At 49.8% G+C, this 20,510-nt stretch overlaps 1 protein-coding gene across 1 annotated transcript; it reads right to left on the bottom strand.

Moving 5' to 3' along the window:
* Window positions 1-278: 278 nt before the first annotated feature.
* LOC143837150 (cytochrome P450 2F2-like) lies at window positions 279-20,117 on the bottom strand. Its single transcript, XM_077336675.1, has 9 exons — window positions 19,941-20,117; window positions 19,471-19,633; window positions 19,188-19,337; window positions 18,039-18,199; window positions 16,041-16,217; window positions 15,426-15,567; window positions 14,387-14,574; window positions 1,759-1,900; window positions 279-460 (listed from the first exon to the last, which is right to left on the bottom strand). Exons 1-9 carry the CDS (start codon window positions 20,115-20,117, stop codon window positions 279-281), a joined length of 1,482 nt encoding a protein of 493 aa, XP_077192790.1.
* Window positions 20,118-20,510: the final 393 nt, after the last annotated feature.

Raw genomic sequence — 20,510 nt, 5'->3', positions numbered from 1 at the left:
AATTCTGCATTGTTTGTCTTATCAACTAAGAACTAGATGCTGGCCGTGGTGTCTTTGCCTTCAGACTTCAGGTGGTAGTTGCTGTATTTCACACATGCAAAAAAACAGGTTTGTCATGCCATAACTACTCCCCCCCATGGAATATTATGCTAGTTCCCAAGAATAAAACAAGTAAAATAAAAATGGAATTTTTTAAAATTAGCAAGGAAGACTGGACTGTTATGGACAGGAAAGGCCCCCCCTTCACCTTCTCTACCCTGTTTTCCCAAACAATATCTTCAGCGGGGGATGGCACGGAATTTAAATGGGTGTGGGATCGCTACTGAGCCAGTTGAGATTGGTGAGAGGTCAATTTCCTCAGGTGGAACCACAGGCTGGAGGGTGAAATGCTGCACAAGAGTGGTGAAGAAGAGGAAAATCTCCATGCGAGCCAAGGGCTCTCCGAGACACACACGTTTCCCTGTGAAGTGCAGGAGAAGGAAGAAACATTTTAGGAGGGAGAGCCATTGAACCTCCTTACTCTCTCCAGTTCTCTGTGCCCAGATTATGTAAAGTCCATTCCACAGTACTCCACAAAAAAAGTACTTCCTTTTCTATTTGATCATATTCTTACTTCAAATGAGCTCTACGTTACATTTGGAAGAAAAAGCAAAATTTGGGGGTGTCGGTGCATTTGATCAAACTGATGCAGTCACACTATGCAACCACGAAACCGTTGTACATTCACCATTTGATAACACGAACTGTTCAAAATAGAGAGTGCCAAGTTTCTATCCCCCTTCCTGTTCAACTTGTATGTTCTGATCATTATGAGAGAGATTGAACTCAAAGAATAAAACACTGGAATTATGATTGGAGGAAGGAATATGAATAATCTTCGGTATGCTGATGACACTACCCTCCTGCCAGAAATTAAGGAAGGCCTAGAACAGCTGATTACAAAGGTCAATGAAGTAAATAAGAAAATTGGCCTTTCTTAAACAATAAAGAGAAAAATAATGACCACTGCAAAAAAGAGACATGTCAAAATAACAATTGATGCTGAAGAGATCAAATGCGTTCAAGAATTCATTTTTCTTGGCTCACAAATTGATGCAGGTGAGTGAGTGCAGTATGGATATAAAATGTCAAATTGCTCTGGGTCGCTCAGCAATGATGAGCTGGAACCAAACATGGAAAAGCAAGGACCTAAACCAGACTACCAAATGTAGATTTATTTGAACTATCAAATTTTCAGTATCCACTTATGGCTGTGAAAGTTGGTCAATGAAGAAATTGGAAAAGAGAAGATTCGAATAATTTGAACTCTTGTGTAGGAGAAGGCTTCTGCGGGTTCCATGGACAATAAAACTCACAAACAAGGAAATACTACAGTGCATAAAGCCTGATATACCATTGGAAGGCAAAATCATTAATCTCTGGCTCACTTATTTTGGCCATATCATTCAGTCCAACTTTGGGGAAAGCTATTATGCTAGGATTGGTCAGTAGTAAAAGGAAACAAAGGGAGCAGTGGTTGGACATGGTCAGACTGGACACCGGTCACAACTTTGGACAGCTGAGGGAGGTGATGTGGGATTTGGGATCATGGCAACAGCTATGCCATGGGATCGCCAGGAGTCAGACACAACTGAATGGCTGACAACAACAACAAAGTCTTTCCTGCCCTATAACCCCAAAACTCCAGTACATGTGAACAAGCTACCCTAAGAGATCTTAAATACCATCACCCTCCCCAGCACTCATCTTCAAACTCACCAACTCCAAAGGGCATAAAAGCTTCGTTGCGGTGGAAACTTCCCTTCTTGTCCAGGAAATTGGTAGGATCAAACACTTCTGGGTCTTTGAACTTGGTGACGTCTCTATGTACCGAAGTAAGTAAAGGAATGACACCGGTACCCTGGTTGGAAGGGAAAGTAGGTAGAATTCTGATTAGCAGAGGATTGCTGTCAAGTTTGGAGGGCTCTTTGGGAATCTTTGAAAATCGTGCTGTCTTTTCATCTTCTATCCATAGGCCTGAGATAGTCCCCGATTCTAACCCTAGCTATGGTACAATGGTACAGCCATGGGCAGCCTCTTGGCCCCACAGTATGCTAGGTAGCATCCTTATGAGTGTCTTGGAGCAAGACTAGCTAAACTCCTACCCACTTACATTTCTCTTATCCTTGTAATATCCTAACCCTGCCCGCGCAAAGCGCCTCTGACGCGTCAGGCTGCCAGCAAGGGAGCCCCTGGCAGCCTCGCGCAGTGTGGCTGCCGGGGGCTCCCTTGCCTAGCGCCCGCTGTATTTTGATTACAGCGGGCTTGATTACTAGTACTGATATACTTGTGATATACTGATGAGATCTTTACTGGGTAAATTCCTCACTCTGATTTCACTGTCAGTACTGAATTACTATCTCCCTCACTCTAAAAGCTACTGGTCTCAAAAACATTGCTTCCCTCCCCCACCTCACTCAGTTTAACTCTCTCCTAATTACACTTGCAATGCAGAAACTCTTCCACTTTATGGGAACTGAAATTGTCAGCAAGACATGTAAAAAAATTATTGGAATTTTCATTTTTAGCAGAGCTGGTCTTCCCACAGATACCTGGGTAATTAAGATCTCCCATGATGACTAGGTCCCATCTCTCTGAGAACTATGTAATCTGGTCTAAGAGCATCTCATACAAGTCCTCTGGCTGTCCTGGTGGTCTATAGCAGATCTCCACCATAATAGCCCTATTATTTCCTGCTACTTTTATTTTTACCCAAAGAGTCTCAGCTGAACTCTCATGCTCAGACACATGTATTTCCTCACAAGTACATATATTCTAAACATGTAGTGCTACTCCTCCCCCCTTCATTTGTCTGTCCTTTTAAATATGTTGTGCCTCTCAATCCTATTATTCCAGTTGTGAGTGTTATCCCACCAGGTTTCTGTAATATTAGATCATAGTCTCCTTCATGTATTAGGACTTCTAGTTCTTCCTGCTTGTTTCATACTCTGTGCATTAGTGTAGAGACATCGTAATACTTCATACAAGTACCCAGGCTTTTCGTTTTTGAACTTTCCTGTAAGTTAATAGTTATCTAGTGAGCCCCAAGTTGCTGATCCTTCTCCTCCAAAAGGACAATTAATTTACACATATTACAACTATAATTATTCCTCTGGCAGGAAGACAAACATTCCACAGCTTCTACGTGTGACTGCAGCATCTCTCTCTCTATCCATTTTGCAAGGTTTTCACGCAACCCTACTTCAGTAAAGTACTTTCCAGCAGCCAAGGAGGATCCCCAGGCTGAGGGACACAGAGTAATAGCCCTTCAGCTTGCACCAAAGGCTCATGCCTCTGGCAAGGAGGAGTCCTTCATCCAAAAGAGACACTGCACAGCAGGGGACGGGGCTTGCACTCATCCTGAATCAAACACTCCCAATCCAGATAACAAGAGGCAAACCAGAGACAAACAGTGCCAAGCAGAACTCAACAGGAACAATTCTCTGGCAGGCTACAAAGCACCCTCTCCACCCTCCAACACTGCCCCCCCCATGCACCCACACAGCTTCTCATGAGTTAGAAAAGGTCAGCAGCAGTTCTCCTATGTGCTCCATCCCCCTGCCCAGCTGATTCAGGCATCAAGAATGACAAAACTGAGAAACCTATAGAGGTGATTTTGCACCAGGGGCACCACTCTATGCCACTGCTGGTGTGTTGGGGTGGAGCAGTGTGCTCCACCTGTCAGGATCAGTCCCTGCTCTCTGCCACCATTTTTTGTGTCCCCATGGAGCACGCATTTCAACGGCGGACCTGGTCTGCCACCCAAATGTGTCCCCACGAGGGACGTAGCTGCGGCTGAAAGATTCTGTTATCGGGGAGGGGGGGGAAGAAGCGGGGGGGGGCAGGAAGGTGCCATTGCGTGAGAACATAATCCCACCTTTCTGCAAAAAACAAAAAATGCCCCAGCCCAGCCCAGCCCATGGTTCTGCAAAGCGCTGCCAAGCCACCTGCGGCATTTCCCCCCTTTATTGTCTTCCTGTTCACACAGGCCTCTCTCAGGATAGGCCCTATTGACCCCTGCAGGGGAATGCAGATTTTTCTGTGTTCCCTTCATGCAGGGCAACTGAGGGCCTGATCTGGCCAGGCCTGGAAAGGGGTGAGCCTGGTGGCAATATCATTTGGAAGCAGGAATTAGCCCTGCTTCCAAATGAGTGCCCTCTTGGCCTTTTCTGCCCATGTGGAATCGGCCTTAGAGAACATTTTGGGCCCCCAGGGCACTCAGTGGGGGAATTCAAAGCAGCTGTTTTATTTCAAGGGAATTTCAGAAACAGGGTGGAGTGGGAGATGGCTGAATAAAAGTTTTAATAAGTTTCTGAATTCTCAATTTTACCCATTTTGCACTGCAGCAAAATGCGGGATGGAGCCATGAGCACCTTTTTAAGGCGCCCGTGGCAGGGGCAGCTGGAGAGCAGGTTGAGGATTCCAGCAAGGGGAGAGGTGTCCAACTTCAGCAGCATGCGCCTCTTTGGCCTTGTGGCCTTTTTGCTCAGTGTGACATTCAGTTGGTATTTTGCCTGCTTCCTATCCACCCAGATGACTTCAGCCTGCTGGGGTTCCAGTTTGATGGCCAATGATATGTGGACAAGGTGGTGCCCATGGGCTTCTCGGTGGAGTGTGCAGCCTTTGAGCCATTTAGCACCTTTTTAGAATGGGCCATGAAGGTGAAAGGTCACTTTTATTAAGTGACCCATTAATGCGATGATATTTTGTTTGCGGGCGCCAGGGATTCTCCAGCTTCCCAGACGAGGCTTACACTGTTTCAGGAGCTGGCGGGAGAACTGGGGGTTCCCCTAGCCCACGATAAGACAGAGGGCCCCACCACTCGGCTCACCTTCCTGGGGATTTAGTTGGATTCCATACTGGGCACTTCTTGCCTGCCAGAGGAGAAGTAGGCAATGCTCATCGCTTTGAGGAAAAAACGCAAGCTCAGGGATCTGTAGGTTCCCTTGAGTCACCGGAACTTTGCCTGTAAGGTGGTGACACCGGGCAGGGCCTCCTGTGCCCAGATGGCTCATGCTACAGGGGGTATGGAGCAACCTTAGCACAGGATCTGTGTGTCCAGGGGCATGAATGTGGAACTTGTAGCATGGCTGACTTTTTGCGCACTTTCAATGGTGTGGCTATTTGGCAAACCCTGCTGGATATGGGTACAGCCTTGCAGGTGCATTATGACACGGCAGGCAGCATTGGATTCAGCCTGTTTTATGGCAACAGGAGGTGTGCCAAGCCTTGGCCTGCAAACTGATTGGTGGAAGTTCACCGAGACCTCACCTTTTTGAATTTTTTTCCAGTTCTGGCTGCGGTGATCATATGGCACAACTTGTTTGATGACAAGAAAGTTCTTTTCTGCTGTGACAACCAGGCTGTCGTTCACATCTTGAATAGGCAAACAGGCAAGTGCAATAGGGTTATGCAGCTGGTGCACCAGATGGTCCTTGCTGTCAGGATTGTAGAATCTCTGTCATAAATTAGCCTGAGTTCCTCCATGTCAGTTATACTGCTTAATTGAACCTGGCGCCTGCTAGCCCCGGCCTTGTAGTTTGTAGCAATAAAATAGAATAGTGATGTTATTCTAACCTTATCTTGTTATGGGCACACAGGGTTGTTGTCAAATCTCTCAAGGATGGGAGTTTGGAATCCTGTTGTTGTTTCACATATGTCTTTTCTCACTAACCCCCCTCCTTGGGAACTGTCAAGTTTTGGGCGGGAGAAATGTATTGATAAGCTGAGGCAAATCTGGCTTCGAGTCAGATTTGACTTTAAGTCCAATGCGTATAGTGCTAATCAATAAAACTATTTTCTTTTGAATAAGTTTTGTTGTGAGTTTCCTGTGCGTCTGACATTAAGTCAAATCTCACAACTCCTTTCACCTGCAAAATGCAGGGCGAGGGACATACTTTTTCTGAGCAGGGAGAGGGCCTGGATTGGGACCTCTCCCAGGGCGACGGCGCGAGTGCCGGCCCGCACAGCTCGGGCATGATGCGGGCAATCTCGGGGACAACCCCGGGGCCCGAGGAATTTTTGGAACGACACGTCACCCAGCGCAGGCGATTGTCAAAATACGACCGCCCTACTGGGGACGAGAGGTGGCCGGAGCACCTGGGACTGCCTAGCTACGCGCTGGAGCCTGTGGGTGAGACACAGGACTTGCAGTACAAGCTGGACAGGGTGACTAACTGGCTGCAGGATCTTTCGGGTCGGTTGGATCCGGAGGAGAAGCGCCGAACGCAACGCCTGCTGAAGGAAGTGCGTGGTGGTGGTGCGCACGATACCAGCCTGCGACGAGTGAGTGGTGGGCTTGCACCGCGGGAGCACGGCATGGCGGACGCGCAAGCGGCAGCGGATGCTGAGGCGTTGGCCAGGGCCAGGGCGCAGCTGGAAATCGAGGCGGAGGCAGAGGCTCGAGCGAGAGAGCAACGCGAACAAGAAGGCGAGGGCGAGGAGCGAGAGGACGAAGGCGGCGCGGGCGGCGACGGAGCCGGAGGAGACGGCGCGGACGGAGGCGAGGACGCAGCGGCGGCGGCGGCAGCGGCGGCGGCAGCGGACGTTGCGGGAGCCGAGGCGGCGGCGGCAGCAGCGGCGCGCGAAGCGGCGCGAGCGGCAGCGCGAGCAGCGGAGGCAGCCCGGGTGGCGGAACGAGCAAGAGCAGCGGCGGGGAGAGGACGAGGCATCGGCCGCGGTGCAAGACCCCCAGCACCGGCCCCGGCACCGGCGGATTGGGGCCCGGGGCGCCTACCAGCCCACCTCCGGGGTGTGGAGATGCGGAGCACCTATAAATTCAAGGCTAAGTTTTCCGGAGACCCCTCCGATTTTCCTACGTTTCTGGTGCACCTCCAGGCCTACATGATGGAAATGGGGTTCACTTTCCAGGATGATGCTGAGAAAGTGCGCTTCGTGGGCCAAGCCCTAGAAGGCAAAGCAGCCAAGTGGTTTGTGGACTTGTACCGCTATCACCCCCAAGCCATTCGTGACTACAACCATTTCATGAGAGCCCTGCGCCAGATGTACGTGGAACCGTTCGAGCGAGAGACCGCGGAGAAGAAACTCAGGGCTCACCGGCAAGGGAAGTTGTCAGTGGTCGAGTACGCCAGGGAGTTTAAAGAGCTGGCTTCCTCGGTGCCGGACTGGACGGAGCCCCAACGTGTGCTGTCGTTTGTGGGGGGCCTCAATCCTACTCTGGCAGACAAATGCCTCCTCCTGGAAGACCCGCTTACAGTCGAAGGTTGGGTCCAATTGGCTGGGGAGATGGAAAATCGATTGGAGCGAGCTTCGATGGTGCAAGTCCTGGCAGGCAAAACCGTGGCGAAAACTTCCACCCCGGCGAAAACCAAGCCCCGAGCCAAGTTGGAGCCGTCTGAGCGCTCCCGGCGCATGGAAAAAGGGCTGTGCTTGGGTTGTGGCCAAGCGGGGCACTTTCTCGCAAACTGCCCCTCAAAAGCAACAGCGACCCCGAGGGCCGTGAGCAGCGCCCCACCGAAAGCCCAGCCTGCCAAGAAACCCACTCCCAAGAAAAGTGCCAAGTCTCTCCTGGCGCCGGTGACTGCCGTGCCAGCAGTGGACGACTCGGAGGAGGGAAGCGGGCTGGAGGACGAGGATCAAGCCGAGGAGCAGTCGGGAAACGAGGACGGTCTGCTGTAAAGGCGCCCCGCCAGCAGGCCGCCAACAGGGGCAAACGCGTGGTGAGTGATTCCCCCTTACTACTCCTACCTGCCAAGCTCTCCAACCCCAAGTCGGGGAAAACAGTGGGAGTCCGGTGTATCGTGGACTCAGGGTGCACCCAATCCCTGGTGAGCCCAGCACTGGCCGAGACTTTGGGGGTGGGAAAGGTGCCGCTGAGGGAACCCTTGCCCATCACCCAATTGGATGGGAAATGTGCTCCCGGAGGGGAGGCCACGGCGAAAACGCGCCCAATGGACTTGGACATAAAAAAACATTGGGAGCAAATCCAGCCTTTGGTAGCCCCTCATTCTGCCTTCCCTTGTGTGTTAGGGTTGGATTGGCTGAAGGAACATGACCCCCTAGTGAAGTGGAAAGAAGGGACCGTGGACTTTACCTCTCCCGCCTGCGAGCAGCACGCTCGACCGCGGGATTCCCCACTGACGGGGGTTGTGGCCGCTTTGGGATCGGGGGGGACAGCGCTCCCTCCTGAGTATCGAGACTTTGCTGATGTGTTCGCGGAGGTAGAGTGCAACCAACTGCCCCCCCACCGTAAAACTGACTGTGCCATTGAATTAAAGAAAGGGGAACCACTCCCCAAAGCCAAACTTTATTCCATGAGCCCCCGGGAAATGGCGGAGCTTAGGGAATTTTTGGATAAGAACTTGGCGAGGGGTTTTATTAGACCGGCCACATCTTCATTGGCGGCCCCGGTCCTTTTTGTAAAAAAGAAGGACGGTTCGCTACGTTTGTGTACTGACTACCGTGGGTTGAATGCGGTCTCCACCTGCAATGCCTACCCGCTCCCCCTGATAAAAGACTTGTTGGGCCACTTGGGGAAGGCACGAATTTTTACAAAATTGGATTTGAGGGAAGCCTATTACCGAGTTCGGATCAAGAAGGGGCACGAATATCTAACGGCTTTTAACACCCCCCTGGGGCAATTTGAGTACACCGTAATGCCGTTCGGCCTCGCCGGCGCTCCGGGCGTGTTCATGAATATGATTAATGAAATTATGCATGATTTATTGTACCAAGGGGTGTTGGTTTACATTGATGATATTCTTGTGTATTCTGAGAATGTTGAGAGTCATGCTGATCTGGTACGCGAGGTGCTCAACCGCTTGCGAAAGCACCAATTGTTTGCTAAACTGTCTAAATGTGAGTTCCACCGCGATGCGGTGGAGTTTCTGGGGTTCCGTGTCTCCCATGCGGGGATTGAGATGGACCCTGGCAAGGTGCGTGACTTGCTGGCTTGGGAACCTCCCCGCACCAGGAGGCAACTGCAAAGTTTCTTAGGGTTCGCTAATTTTTACAGGACTTTCATCCCCAATTTTGCCAAAGTGCCGCTGCCCCTCACTGACTTGTTGAAGACCAAACAAGGGGGAAAAACGGCGAGCCGCCCGGGGACGCCCCTTCTGTGGACTCCCCCCTGTCAAAACGCATTCGACAAACTAAAGTTATTGTTTACGTCCGAACCCGTACTGGCCCATGCTGACCCTTCTAAGCAATTTACTGTACAAGTAGATTCCTCGGACGTAGCAATGGGGGCCGTGATCCTCCAAGAGGGGGAGGACGGAAAGTTACACCCGCTGGCCTATCTGTCAAAGAAATTCTCAGGGGCAGAGCGAAATTGGGCAATTTGGGAAAAAGAGGCGGCTGCAGTAAAATTGGCCCTTTCCACCTGGAGGCATTGGCTAGAAGGATCCGCGATCCCATTTGTAGTCTGGACGGATCATAAAAACCTTCAGGCACTTAAGCAGCCCCGATCGCTTTCCGCCAAGCAAATGAGATGGGCAGAGTTTTTCGCCCGTTTCAACTTCTCCCTAAAGCATCTGCCGGGTAAAATGAACTTTTTGGCAGATGCATTATCGCGCCTGCCCCAGTACAACAGCAAACGAGACCCATTGGTGGACACCGTTTTCACTCCCGCCCAACTAGGGATGGCCGCTGTGACGCGCAGCCACGTAAAGACTGATACGCCCATCCCAGGGGGCTGGGTCCAGAAGGGGATGTCACAAGATCCGGAGTTTTGCTCCCTCCGCCCTGATCTGACGGAGAAGGGGGGGCTCTTTTTTAAGGGCGAGAGACTCTTTGTTCCTGTGGCGGCCAGGGGAAAAGTTTTGAAACTTTGCCACGACGCGAAAACTGCTGGACACTTTGGTTTTGTAAAAACTTTGCACCTAGTTAGGAGACAATATTGGTGGCCGTCCCTGCGCAAAGATGTGGAGAAATATGTGCAGGGATGCCCTGTTTGTATTGCCTCAAAACCGGTTGGAGGCAAGAAAAAGGGGCTATTGCAACCACAGCCCACCCCCTCTCGTCCATGGACAGATATCACTATGGACTTTATTACGGACCTCCCTCCCAGCCATGGGAACACCGTTATATGGGTGGTAGTGGATGCTTTTTCCAAACAGGCTCACTTCATTCCCTGCACGGGGGTGCCTTCAGCACCAAAATTGGCTTCTCTTTTCATTGAACACGTGGTACGTCTGCACGGGATCCCGACACGTGTCCTGACGGATCGGGGCCCCCAGTTCGTTTCTAAGTTTTGGAGGGAACTCCTGAGACTTTTGGGGGTGGAGCAAGCCCTCACTTCAGGCTATCACCCTGAATCAAATGGCCAGACCGAAAGGGTAAACCAAATCCTGGAACAGTATTTACGTTGTTTCATCAATCACCAGCAGGACAATTGGGTCTCTTTATTACCGATGGCTGAATTTGCCTACAACAATGGGGTTCACGCCTCAACTGGGGTATCACCTTTCAAAGTAGTGTATGGGACTGATTTAGCAACAGCCCCCACCTGGGAGCTCCACTCCACTGAGGCTCCTGACCTAAATAAATGGGCAGCCACCATCAGTACAGGTTGGCCAGAAATTGTAGCTAGCCTCAAGGAGGCAAAACAAGCCTATAAAGCTCAAGCGGATAAGAAAAGAGTACCTGCACCTGACTGGAAAGTGGGAGACCTGGCCTATTTGTCTACTAAGAACCTGAGGTGCCAACAGAAGTCAAAGAAACTTGGCCCTAAATACGTGGGGCCATTTAAAGTGATAAAACTGATTAATACTGTGACTGTTGAGCTAGCTTTACCAAAGACTTATAGGAATGTGCATCCGGTTTTTCATTCCAGCCTGCTGCGGAGAGCTCCGGTCCCTGACGAGTGGCACCCTCCTCCAGACCAGCCTGTGCCAATTTTCATCGATAAAGACACCCACTATGAAGTCAACCAAATTTTGGACTCTCGTTTGCATAAGGGTCGCCTTCAATATCTGGTCGATTGGAAAGATTTCCCCTCGGGGGACAAAGAGTGGGTGGAGGCAAGGAATGTGAAGGCACCCCGCCTCCTCCGGGCTTTCCATCGGGCATTCCCGGATTGTCCTCGCCCAGTAGATGCCGGCTAGATGGAGGAGTGAAGTTAGTTTTAATGCGGAGGGATGTCAGGATTGTAGAATCTCTGTCATAAATTAGCCTGAGTTCCTCCATGTCAGTTATACTGCTTAATTGAACCTGGCGCCTGCTAGCCCCGGCCTTGTAGTTTGTAGCAATAAAATAGAATAGTGATGTTATTCTAACCTTATCTTGTTATGGGCACACAGGGTTGTTGTCAAATCTCTCAAGGATGGGAGTTTGGAATCCTGTTGTTGTTTCACATATGTCTTTTCTCACTAACCCCCCTCCTTGGGAACTGTCAAGTTTTGGGCGGGAGAAATGTATTGATAAGCTGAGGCAAATCTGGCTTCGAGTCAGATTTGACTTTCAGTCCAATGCGTATAGTGCTAATCAATAAAACTATTTTCTTTTGAATAAGTTTTGTTGTGAGTTTCCTGTGCGTCTGACACTTGCCTGACTTGCAAGTAACGTCACCTTCTGGTCCGGGTATCTTGCAGGGGTATGGAATGAAACTGCTGAATCACTCTTCTGTTTGCAGGTTGAGAGGTTTTGGTATCTCACCCCCCGGGCAAACATGGACCAACTTTGGGAGCTTGGAGTCAAGTAATTTGGGATGGCATCCTTGGTTCTGTTGCAGCATCCACCAGCCACTGCTACAATGGGGCCGTAAGTGGTTGTCTAACCTTTGCCTGGCAGGCCAGGTACGAGCGGCCTTGGCCAATGTCTGAGGAGTTGCTACTTCGGTACCTGGTGGAGTTATGGCAGTGGGGAGCCTCATACAGGACACTGCAGGTCACACTCATGAGATTGTCCTTTTTCAGCAAGGCCACAGGATTGTGGGACCCAGGGACTTCCTTTTTGGCCAAGAGGGCAGTGAAGGGTCGGGACAGGACTGCCCTACTGCCCCCTGATGCCAGGCAACCCATTACGCTGCCAGTTTTGAGCAGACTGGTCTTTCAGCTAGGGGAGGTTTGTTCCTTGGGGTACGAGGAGGCAGCATTTATGTTGGCCTTTCATAGGGCCTTCCATTGTAGTGAACTGGTGGCACCCACCAGGAGCACAGCTGCTTCCCCAGCCTTCCGGTTGGAGTATGTTCAAATCACCTGTGACAGGGTGTTGCTTTTGTTAAGGTGGTCCAAGACCGATCAGAGGGGGGGGGGGTCAACCTACACAGGGTGGATTCCCATTGTTTATGCCCTGTTACAAACCTACACAAATTCCTGGAGGTTCGCCCTAGACTTTCTGAGATGCTTTTGATACATGAAGATAGGGCACGTTTATCCAGGTTCCAACTGGTGGCACTCTTGTGGCAATGCCTCAGCAGGGTGGGTTACAGGGTGGAGTGCTATGGCACCCATTTGTTTGGAACTGTGGTGGCAACACAGACTTTCTGAGATGGGGCTGAACCTCAACAGATCATGAGACTGAGTTGCTGGCAGTCTTGGGCATTTACAGCATAAATATGCCCTGGGAAACAGTACTGACATGTACTTCATTGCAGGCCTTCTCTAGTTGTTGCTGGTAGCCCTAATTGTTGGACACAGTATTGTATATTAGGCAGGAAAGTACACAGAGACCTCCAGCTGGGGCAGTCATCAGAGGCTGGAGAAACACCTGTGCATCCGGTGGTCGTGGGATCGTGGGATGAGGTGCCCATTGCTGTTGATGGTCATTGCGGCTGAAATTTATGACTCCGGGGCTCCTTACATGCTGATTGTACACCTTGGCAAAATGTACTGCTGGGGACCTCTGGTTTGCTTTTGGCATCCATGATCATAGACGATTGGAAGATTTTCAGGCAGATATTGCCAGGAGCCAGCCTCATGTGGTCTGACCTCCTCGACCTCCTGATGTGACTTATCGGCTAGCACCTCTGTTTCAAAGAGACGGTGTCCATTTATCAGACTGGCGGTGCGACCTATGGGTGCAGGAATTATGGGTGGCTTAATTATGAGCCTAGTCATTAAGGCATCAGGGGTTGGCAGAAACAGGCCTGGCAGGCCCTCGATCCATCGGTCATCACATGCCCGCTTCCCTGGGAAGGACTCTAGGGGCAAAGGGCCTGCCCTTCTGGCTGGGAGGTGGCGGGTCCCAGGTTGCCCCTAGAGCCAAACACAGAGCAGCTGGGTGGCTGTGCAGGATTGGGTCTTTTCCCATGCCAGGCTACCAACCTCCAGCTGGAGGTGCGGGGGCCTGGGGCCTCATTAATGCCAATCTGGAGTCGCCTCTTGAGTGGCCCACATGCCATCCTGCCAGTCAAAAACCGGCCATGGAGTACCTGCAGCCAACAGTTGATGAAGCGGATAGTGGGGCCACAAAACAATGATGAAGGCCCACTACGTAGTGCGGTGAAACATGGAGGCGGAGCCACGGATGACTTTATAAGGCGCACGTGGAGGGGCTCTGCCATTCTGCTGCAGATCACTGCTGGGACAGCTTCCCGCCCGCACTCCCTATGTTCCAGTTACTTACTGTTTTGGATGTTGTTATAAGTTGATCTCTTGTCATAGATGCGGTAAATGGCACGAGTAAGACCCTTTGTTCAGGGCCCCAGTTTGTGTACTGTGGCCCTGAGGTAGGGGGATCTCAATAAGAGACTGGCTCACTAATGGGCATGGCTAGCCCGGCTGGAAAGGCCAGGGGCTTGAAGCCATGCGGGCTGGTTGGCCAAATTATATGGGCATCCATCAGTCAGCACATGCCTGCTTTCCCAGGGAGGACACTAGGAGTAATGGACCTGCCCTCCTGGCTGGGAGGTGACAGGTTCCAAGGCACCCGTAGAGCCAGACACAGAGGAGCCAGACGGCTGTGCGGGATTGGGTCTCTTCTCGTGCCAGGGTGCCAACCTACAGTTGAAGGTGCGGTGCTGTACAATACAATAGAAAATTTATGTTATGGTCATTCAAACCAAACCTCCGACTGGCAGTGCAGTGTGGTATCAAAATAAAGCTCCGATATGGAGTCGCATCTTCTGTGGCGCACATGACATCCTGCCAGTTAACTGGTTCAGCTGAAATTGTCACCAATGTTTGAAATTGTAACTTCATGCATGCTGAGTATGCAGACACAACCTGCAAGATTCGCAACACTAAAACCAGGACGAGGGCTAATGTCCGTTGCTGAAGGGCTAAGACAGACTGTGTGACCATGACAACTAGGAAGGGGTCTGCAAAAATTTAACAACCAATAATGCTAAGCAAGGTTAACAGCTGCCAGTTCTCCATCTGCTCTTACCTGAGAAACTTGCCAATAAAAGTGCTTGTTTGGGAGGTTAAGATGCCCAACCCTCAGGTACCTTAGGGATCGTGTAGCCACAGTAGTGAGTATCGGTTGTAACAGCACGAGGGACCCCCATAGGCACGATATCACTGAACCGCTGGATCTCGTGGATCAAGGCATCAGTGTAAGGCATTTGCACCCGATCCTCAAACAATGGGCTACGATGAGGGCCAACAACCCGGTTGATCTCTTCATAGACTTTGGCTGTGGACAAGCAGAGGAAAAAGTGACAATGGAACACAGCAGAGTACAACAATATCTAGACGTGAGCCACGTCATGGGGAAGAGCAGATGCTCGGCCGTAATTTCAGTCCAGGAAAAAGAGGTCATGATTTAGGACAGAAAAAGATATGTAAATCTTGAGAGAACAGACCAGGGGACTGATTTGGAGAAGGCAGATTGTGAGATGACCAGTATTTGAGAGTTACAACTAACTTGCAGAGAAATTTTCCAGCACAATTCCTTCATCAAAACCCTTTACAAACCTTTGAATTTCTACTGTCCAGGTATCAATATTAAATTTGGGGAGGTCCTTGAAAATACGCAGGAATGCAATTTGCAATTTTTTAATGGGGGATTGTTTCAAAGCACCACCTTTCCACTAAAAAAAAAAGCTGATAGGCAGGGTTCTGACCCATCCCATACAACACTTATATGAGCCAAAGAGGAGCCAGGAGCTGTCCAAGGAGGCCCACTTCGCTCCATGCCAAATTCCTTATGGCTGTTGAATTGTTTAAATTGTGCTGTCCAACAGAAAATGCCAGCAGTTCCAATCTTCCCTGATACTGTGATCACTGAGAAAATTGGTCTGCCCTGTAATGCTTTTGTCATCGCAAGGCCATGAGGAAAGGGTCCACGGCTCAGTAGGAGAGGACTACCTTTTCATGCAGAAGGATGTAGGGTCCATCTCCAACCCCTCCCATTAGGAAACATTTAATGGATTTGGGTTGGAAAAGATTTCCACGGAGGGTCAGATGGTCAAAAACTCAGAAAGAGGCATCAGTGGCGCATAACTCAACCTTCACATACTCAAGTGAACAGTTTTCCCATCTCACCCTGCAGTTCAGGGTACTTCATGAGGATGAGGATCCCATAGCGGAGAGTAGTGCTACTTGACTCAGCCCCCGCAACGAAAAGGTTGTGAGCGGTCATCAGAAGAGTGTTCATGTGGAAGTAAGTGAAGGGATCCTGCTTTTCCTGTGAGACCAGAGGAAGAGAGAGCAACCTTTACCTGTGCAGTGAGATGGAGGCTGCAACATGCCTCCAGAAATACGCATTCAGGACCATATGTCCCACTGGGTTCTAGAAACACATTAAGAACTTGACCCTCAGGTATGACTTTGGAAAGAACTCTTTGCATTTCTGTGTGCAAATCAAGTTCACACTAGCAAATCAGCAATTAAATCTGCAGGGAGCATAGGCAACCGTCACATAAAAACAGTTATGTTCAGCTCCTGCCTTGTCTGCAAGGGTGACAGCAGAGATCACTCATTATCAAAGCAGTGGAAACCAGGCTGAAATGTTGGAAGGGATTCAGACCCCCTCCCTTTAGACCCACCTGGGGATTCCAGCCTTAACTCATTCCTCCCAATCTGAAAATATTCAGAAAATATTAATTAACTGAAAAGGGGAGTTAAGTCCTTGAACATAACCTGATCCCCTTTCTGTACCTGCTGCATTTTCAGAAGGAAGCAGTCGATGAAATTGCGAGGGAAGTCGGGGTCCAGGGTCTCTTGGTGCATCTTGGCCGTCTGCAGAATGAATAAGTTCATCTCCTCATAATTCTTGAACAATCTGTTGTGGCGTCCAGGCAGGTAAGACATGATACCAGGGAACATGTTATATACCTGTAAAGAGGAACAAACCACCTTACTCCATACCATTGTGATGTGGATATCAACAGTCATGTGGATGCTCTCTGCACTGTGATGGAACCCATGGGCCAGGAGGAGGGAAGGTGAAGTACTGTCCCCATAGCCATCAGTTTCCCACTCCTTGTTACTGAGAGGGCATTTTGGATTCACGTGTGAGCAACAAAGAGATTTTATTTATTTATTTATTTTTAGATTTATATACTGCTGCTCTCAATATTGTCTCACACCAGTGTACAATAAAACAATAAAAATACAAATCAAACTCCCAAAAGCCCCTTAATCCATTAAAAGATGGCAATATTATCAGAGTTCTAATCTTCCGCCCCCTGTTCAGCATATGGGTCAAATGAGCACTTTCTTTGGGAGTGAGGGAGCTGATCTAACACACACTATGTGATCCTCCGTTGGTAACACCAAGACCCCACCTTGGACTCAACCATATGCCTGGTGGAAGATCTCTGTCTTACAGGCCCTGCAGAATGTTAACAATTCCAACAGAGCGCTTAGCTCTTCCAGGAGCTCATTCCACCAGGTTGAGGCCAGGCAAATGTCTTGGGGGCCTAGGACAGCCAGCAGACTCATACCCACAGAGCGAAGTGCCCTGCAGGGAGCATAAGCAGATAAGCAGTCCTGCAGATAAATAGTGTCCACTGTCCAGGCCTTATAGGTCAAAAACAATACCTTGAACTTGACCCAGAATAAGACTGGTAACCAATGAAGATGTCACAGCACTGGCTGAATGTTGGCCCTCAAAGGTGTTCTGAGAGGACCCTCTCAGCCGCATTTTGTACCAGCTGCAATTCCCAGATCAAAGACAATGGTAGGGCCACCTAGAGTGAGTTACAGAAGTCTAACCTGGAAGTGACCATAGCATGGATCACTGTGGCCAGATGTTCTGAATACAAGTATGGCACTAGTAGCAGCACTTGACGCAGATGAAAAAACACCATCTGGGCTACCTTCGTGACCTGAGCCTCCATGGAAAGGGAGGCATCAAAGATGCTCCATGTTCCTGGCGCTCAGTGCAGATGTTAATTGCACCCTGCCCGGGCATGGGTGGCACGCTTCCTGATCTTGTCCAGGATGTCTGCCACATGATGTCCGTCTTGTAAGGGTTGAGTTTCAGACAACTCTGCCTGAGACATCCAGCCACTGCTTCCAAACAACGGCAGATGTATCCAGAGGGGAGTCGAGCTGATGTCCATCAGGAGTTAGAGCTGGGTATCATCCGCATATTGGTGGCAACACAGCCCATAGCTGCGGACCAACTGGAGATGAGCCATTGTAGTGCCATTCCCCTAATCCTGGTTCCGGCAAGGCGGTAGGCCAACAATTCATGGTCAACCACATCAAATGCAGCTGACTGATATAAAAGGACCAGGATTGCCAACCTGCCTCAGTCCAGCTGGTGCCAGATATAATCTGTCAAGGAGGCCAGCACAGTCTCCACCCTGTGGCCAGGACAGAAGCCCAACTAGTATGGATCTAAGGCTGAAGTTTACTCCAGGAATGCCAGGAGCTGTTCCGCTGCGGCCTGTTCTATTACCTTGTCCAGAAACACAAGATATGAGACTGGGCAGTAGCTGGCAGGATCCCATGGATCCAGCAAAGGCTTTTTCAGTAGAGGACGTGCCACCGCCTCCTTGAGCCACTCAGGGAATTGTCCCGATGTTATCTAAGCCAGGAGCCACAGTCTCTGAACATTAGCATTCCATTTTGACCCTAATGGGTCTCTTGTCCAAGCAATTGTCTAATCCCCATTTTACACCAGCTCAAATGCCAATCATCACTCACCTGTATCCATGAGCTGCTTAGGTGGCGGAACTCGTCATTCAACAGGCCAACCAAAGAAAGTAATTTCCTGTCCTGGTAATCAAACCGATCCCCGAAAATGATGGAACAAATGATATTGGTGACTGCACAGCCAATGAGGAAAGTGGGGTCAATGGGGGTCGCTGGGGAAGCACCAAAAGACACAGAGTAGGTGAGGAAGCCCATGCAATGGTTCAGCGAGCACTTCACTAGTCAAGACTGAAACAGTCATAAAGTTGCCCAAACTGTGAAGGATCTTGAGATTTTTAAGTGAACCTGGCTGGCTGTGAAAGTACTAGTTAAGTTATTAAATCAATTTAGATTGCTTAGAACAGTGGTAGTCAAACTGCGGCCCTCCAGATGTCCATGGACTACAATTCCCAGGAGCCCCCTGCCAGCTGGCAAGGGGCTCTTAGGAATTGTAGTCCATGGACATCTGGAGGGCCACAGTTTGACTACCCCTGGCTTAGAACCTCTTTAAAGACCTGTTAAGGGAGGCCTTCTAGAAAAAACCTGCCCGTTATATGGGGGAATTAATTGATCAATGATGACTTATGTTAACTTGAAACAAGAGCTTTCAACTCTGACGAGAGAGGTTCAGATGCGCAGGGCTCGAGATAGCCCCCTGGCTACTGTTACTGCAGTCAGGTTGCGGCCCTTTTCTTTGACCAGGACAATGCTTTGGAACAGGGTTAGTCAACCTGTGGTCCTCCAGATGTCCATGGACTACAATTTCCATGAGCCCCTGCCAGCATTCGTGGCAGGGGCTCATGGGAATTGTAGTCCATGGGCATCTGGAGGACCACAGGTTGACTAACCCTGCTTTGGAACACTTTGATTGAGCAGGTGCAGAGGCATTTTCTTGCATTTAGCCAGTCTTATTTCAAAGGGCATTTTGGTTTAAAGCAAACTGCTCTGCAGAGGCGGCTGCATTGTTTTTGTCTTACTGATTATCTGTTTTACTGAATTGTATGGCTGTGCAGCCTGAAGACTGGATAGCTGCCATGAAGTTGAGCACTTAAGGTGCGATAGAAACATTTTCAACAAATATATACATGAGACTCCTATGATAGTCATTTGCTGTTCTAACTTGCTGCTTCTTCAAGTTATCCCCACCCAACATGCACACACCCTTGGTCTTGGCAAGCTCTTCCACCATGCATCGGGCCTCCTCTTGGATCCGTTCCTCAATGCTGCGCCGGCCCATTCCAAATTCACGCAACGTCTGTGCAGTAAAACGCCGTAACACCTTCCATTTGCTGCCATTAGAAAAAAAAATCCCTGCAGGGACACAAAATGGAGACTTTGGACAATTTATGTTTAAGAGAACAATGCGCACCTCGCAGGACCATGAGATGATCCTAGATAGACAGGCAGCTCACCTGTCTCCCAGAGAGGAAGCCAAGATACTCACCATCCCCTTTAGTGAAGTCGGTCAATGCTGGATAATCCACACGTCCACAGAATTCCTCACCATGGTCCACCAGGGCCTCCTTCACAACCTGGTATCCACACAACACCACAAAAGGCTGGGAACCCAGATATATGGTGTAAATGGAGCCATATCTCTCTCTCAGCTGGAGACGCACAAGGAAACAAATGTTGTCCATCCCTTCTCTAACCATGTTCAGATTGATGCAAAACAAAACACTCTGGCAGAAATCATTCAACAGTACAAGACACCCGGCCAAAGTACCCCAGAGGAACAATTTCCATTAAGTCCTCTTCAGAATAGCTTTTCCTCAGCATCTTCCTACAACATGCTCCATCTCCTGATTCCTGCTGAGAAGTCACATTATGACCCCCCTTCCAGAGCTTTTCTTTCCTCTTTGCCCCCTCCAAAACAAAGACTTGCAACACCATTTCAAGAAAGGAGGGCCTTACCGCCATCAGGGACTTGGGCATATTCTTAGGATCCAGCTGGAACAAGTTGCCCACGATGGGGAGTGGGCGAGGTCCGGGGGGCAAGCGCCCCTTTATGCCCCATTCCTTCCACTTCCGAAAGAGCAGGCAAGAAATGCAGATGGCCAGAAGGGCTGTTGTAACCACACTCCACTCCATGCCAGCCACCCTGAAGAGATCTCAGTTAAATCCTCAAACATTAGCCTCTCTCAAATCTTCTCTTTCAGGATTAAGAGATGGTAATCAGGGTTTGCAGCCAGAAATGGTTGGATACTGTCCAGGGGCAAGTCCTACAAACAGGGCAGAGCCAAATTCCTTCTTGTTCTCCAAGGTAGAAATTCACAGGTGACAGAAGCCAACTTGGAAAAGCTCTAAGAGAGCCCCGAGCATTTGTATGAGATTCCAGCCAGTACAGCTGAAGGGTCTGTGTTGTGTATGTGGCTCTGCCAAAGACTGAGCTTGAAGTCCGAGGCAGGATCGAGATTTGCCACTTCTGATTGGATCTTCACTAGCTAGATTCACTGTGGGAGCTAGTGGGTTCAAATGGACTTG

The sequence above is a fragment of the Paroedura picta genome, chromosome 5 (genome assembly GCF_049243985.1).
Source record: "Paroedura picta isolate Pp20150507F chromosome 5, Ppicta_v3.0, whole genome shotgun sequence".
NCBI lineage: Eukaryota > Metazoa > Chordata > Lepidosauria > Squamata > Gekkonidae > Paroedura > Paroedura picta.
Note: the sequence above shows the minus strand (reverse complement) of the source record. Positions and strands in the feature narration are given on the sequence as shown.

What these genes read in the sequence shown, in the direction of transcription:
- LOC143837150 (XM_077336675.1), bottom strand. Translation starts at nt 20,117, where the DNA reads ATGGAGTGGAGTGTGGTTACAACAGCCCTTCTGGCCATCTGCATTTCT. An exon ending in TGCCCAAGTCCCTGATGGCG is followed by an intron (nt 19,634 to 19,940) that starts GTAAGGCCCTCC and finishes GTGCGTCTCCAG; the next exon opens with CTGAGAGAGAGATATGGCTC. An exon ending in TTTTATGCCCTTTGGAGTTG is followed by an intron (nt 461 to 1,758) that starts GTGAGTTTGAAG and finishes TGCACTTCACAG; the next exon opens with GGAAACGTGTGTGTCTCGGA.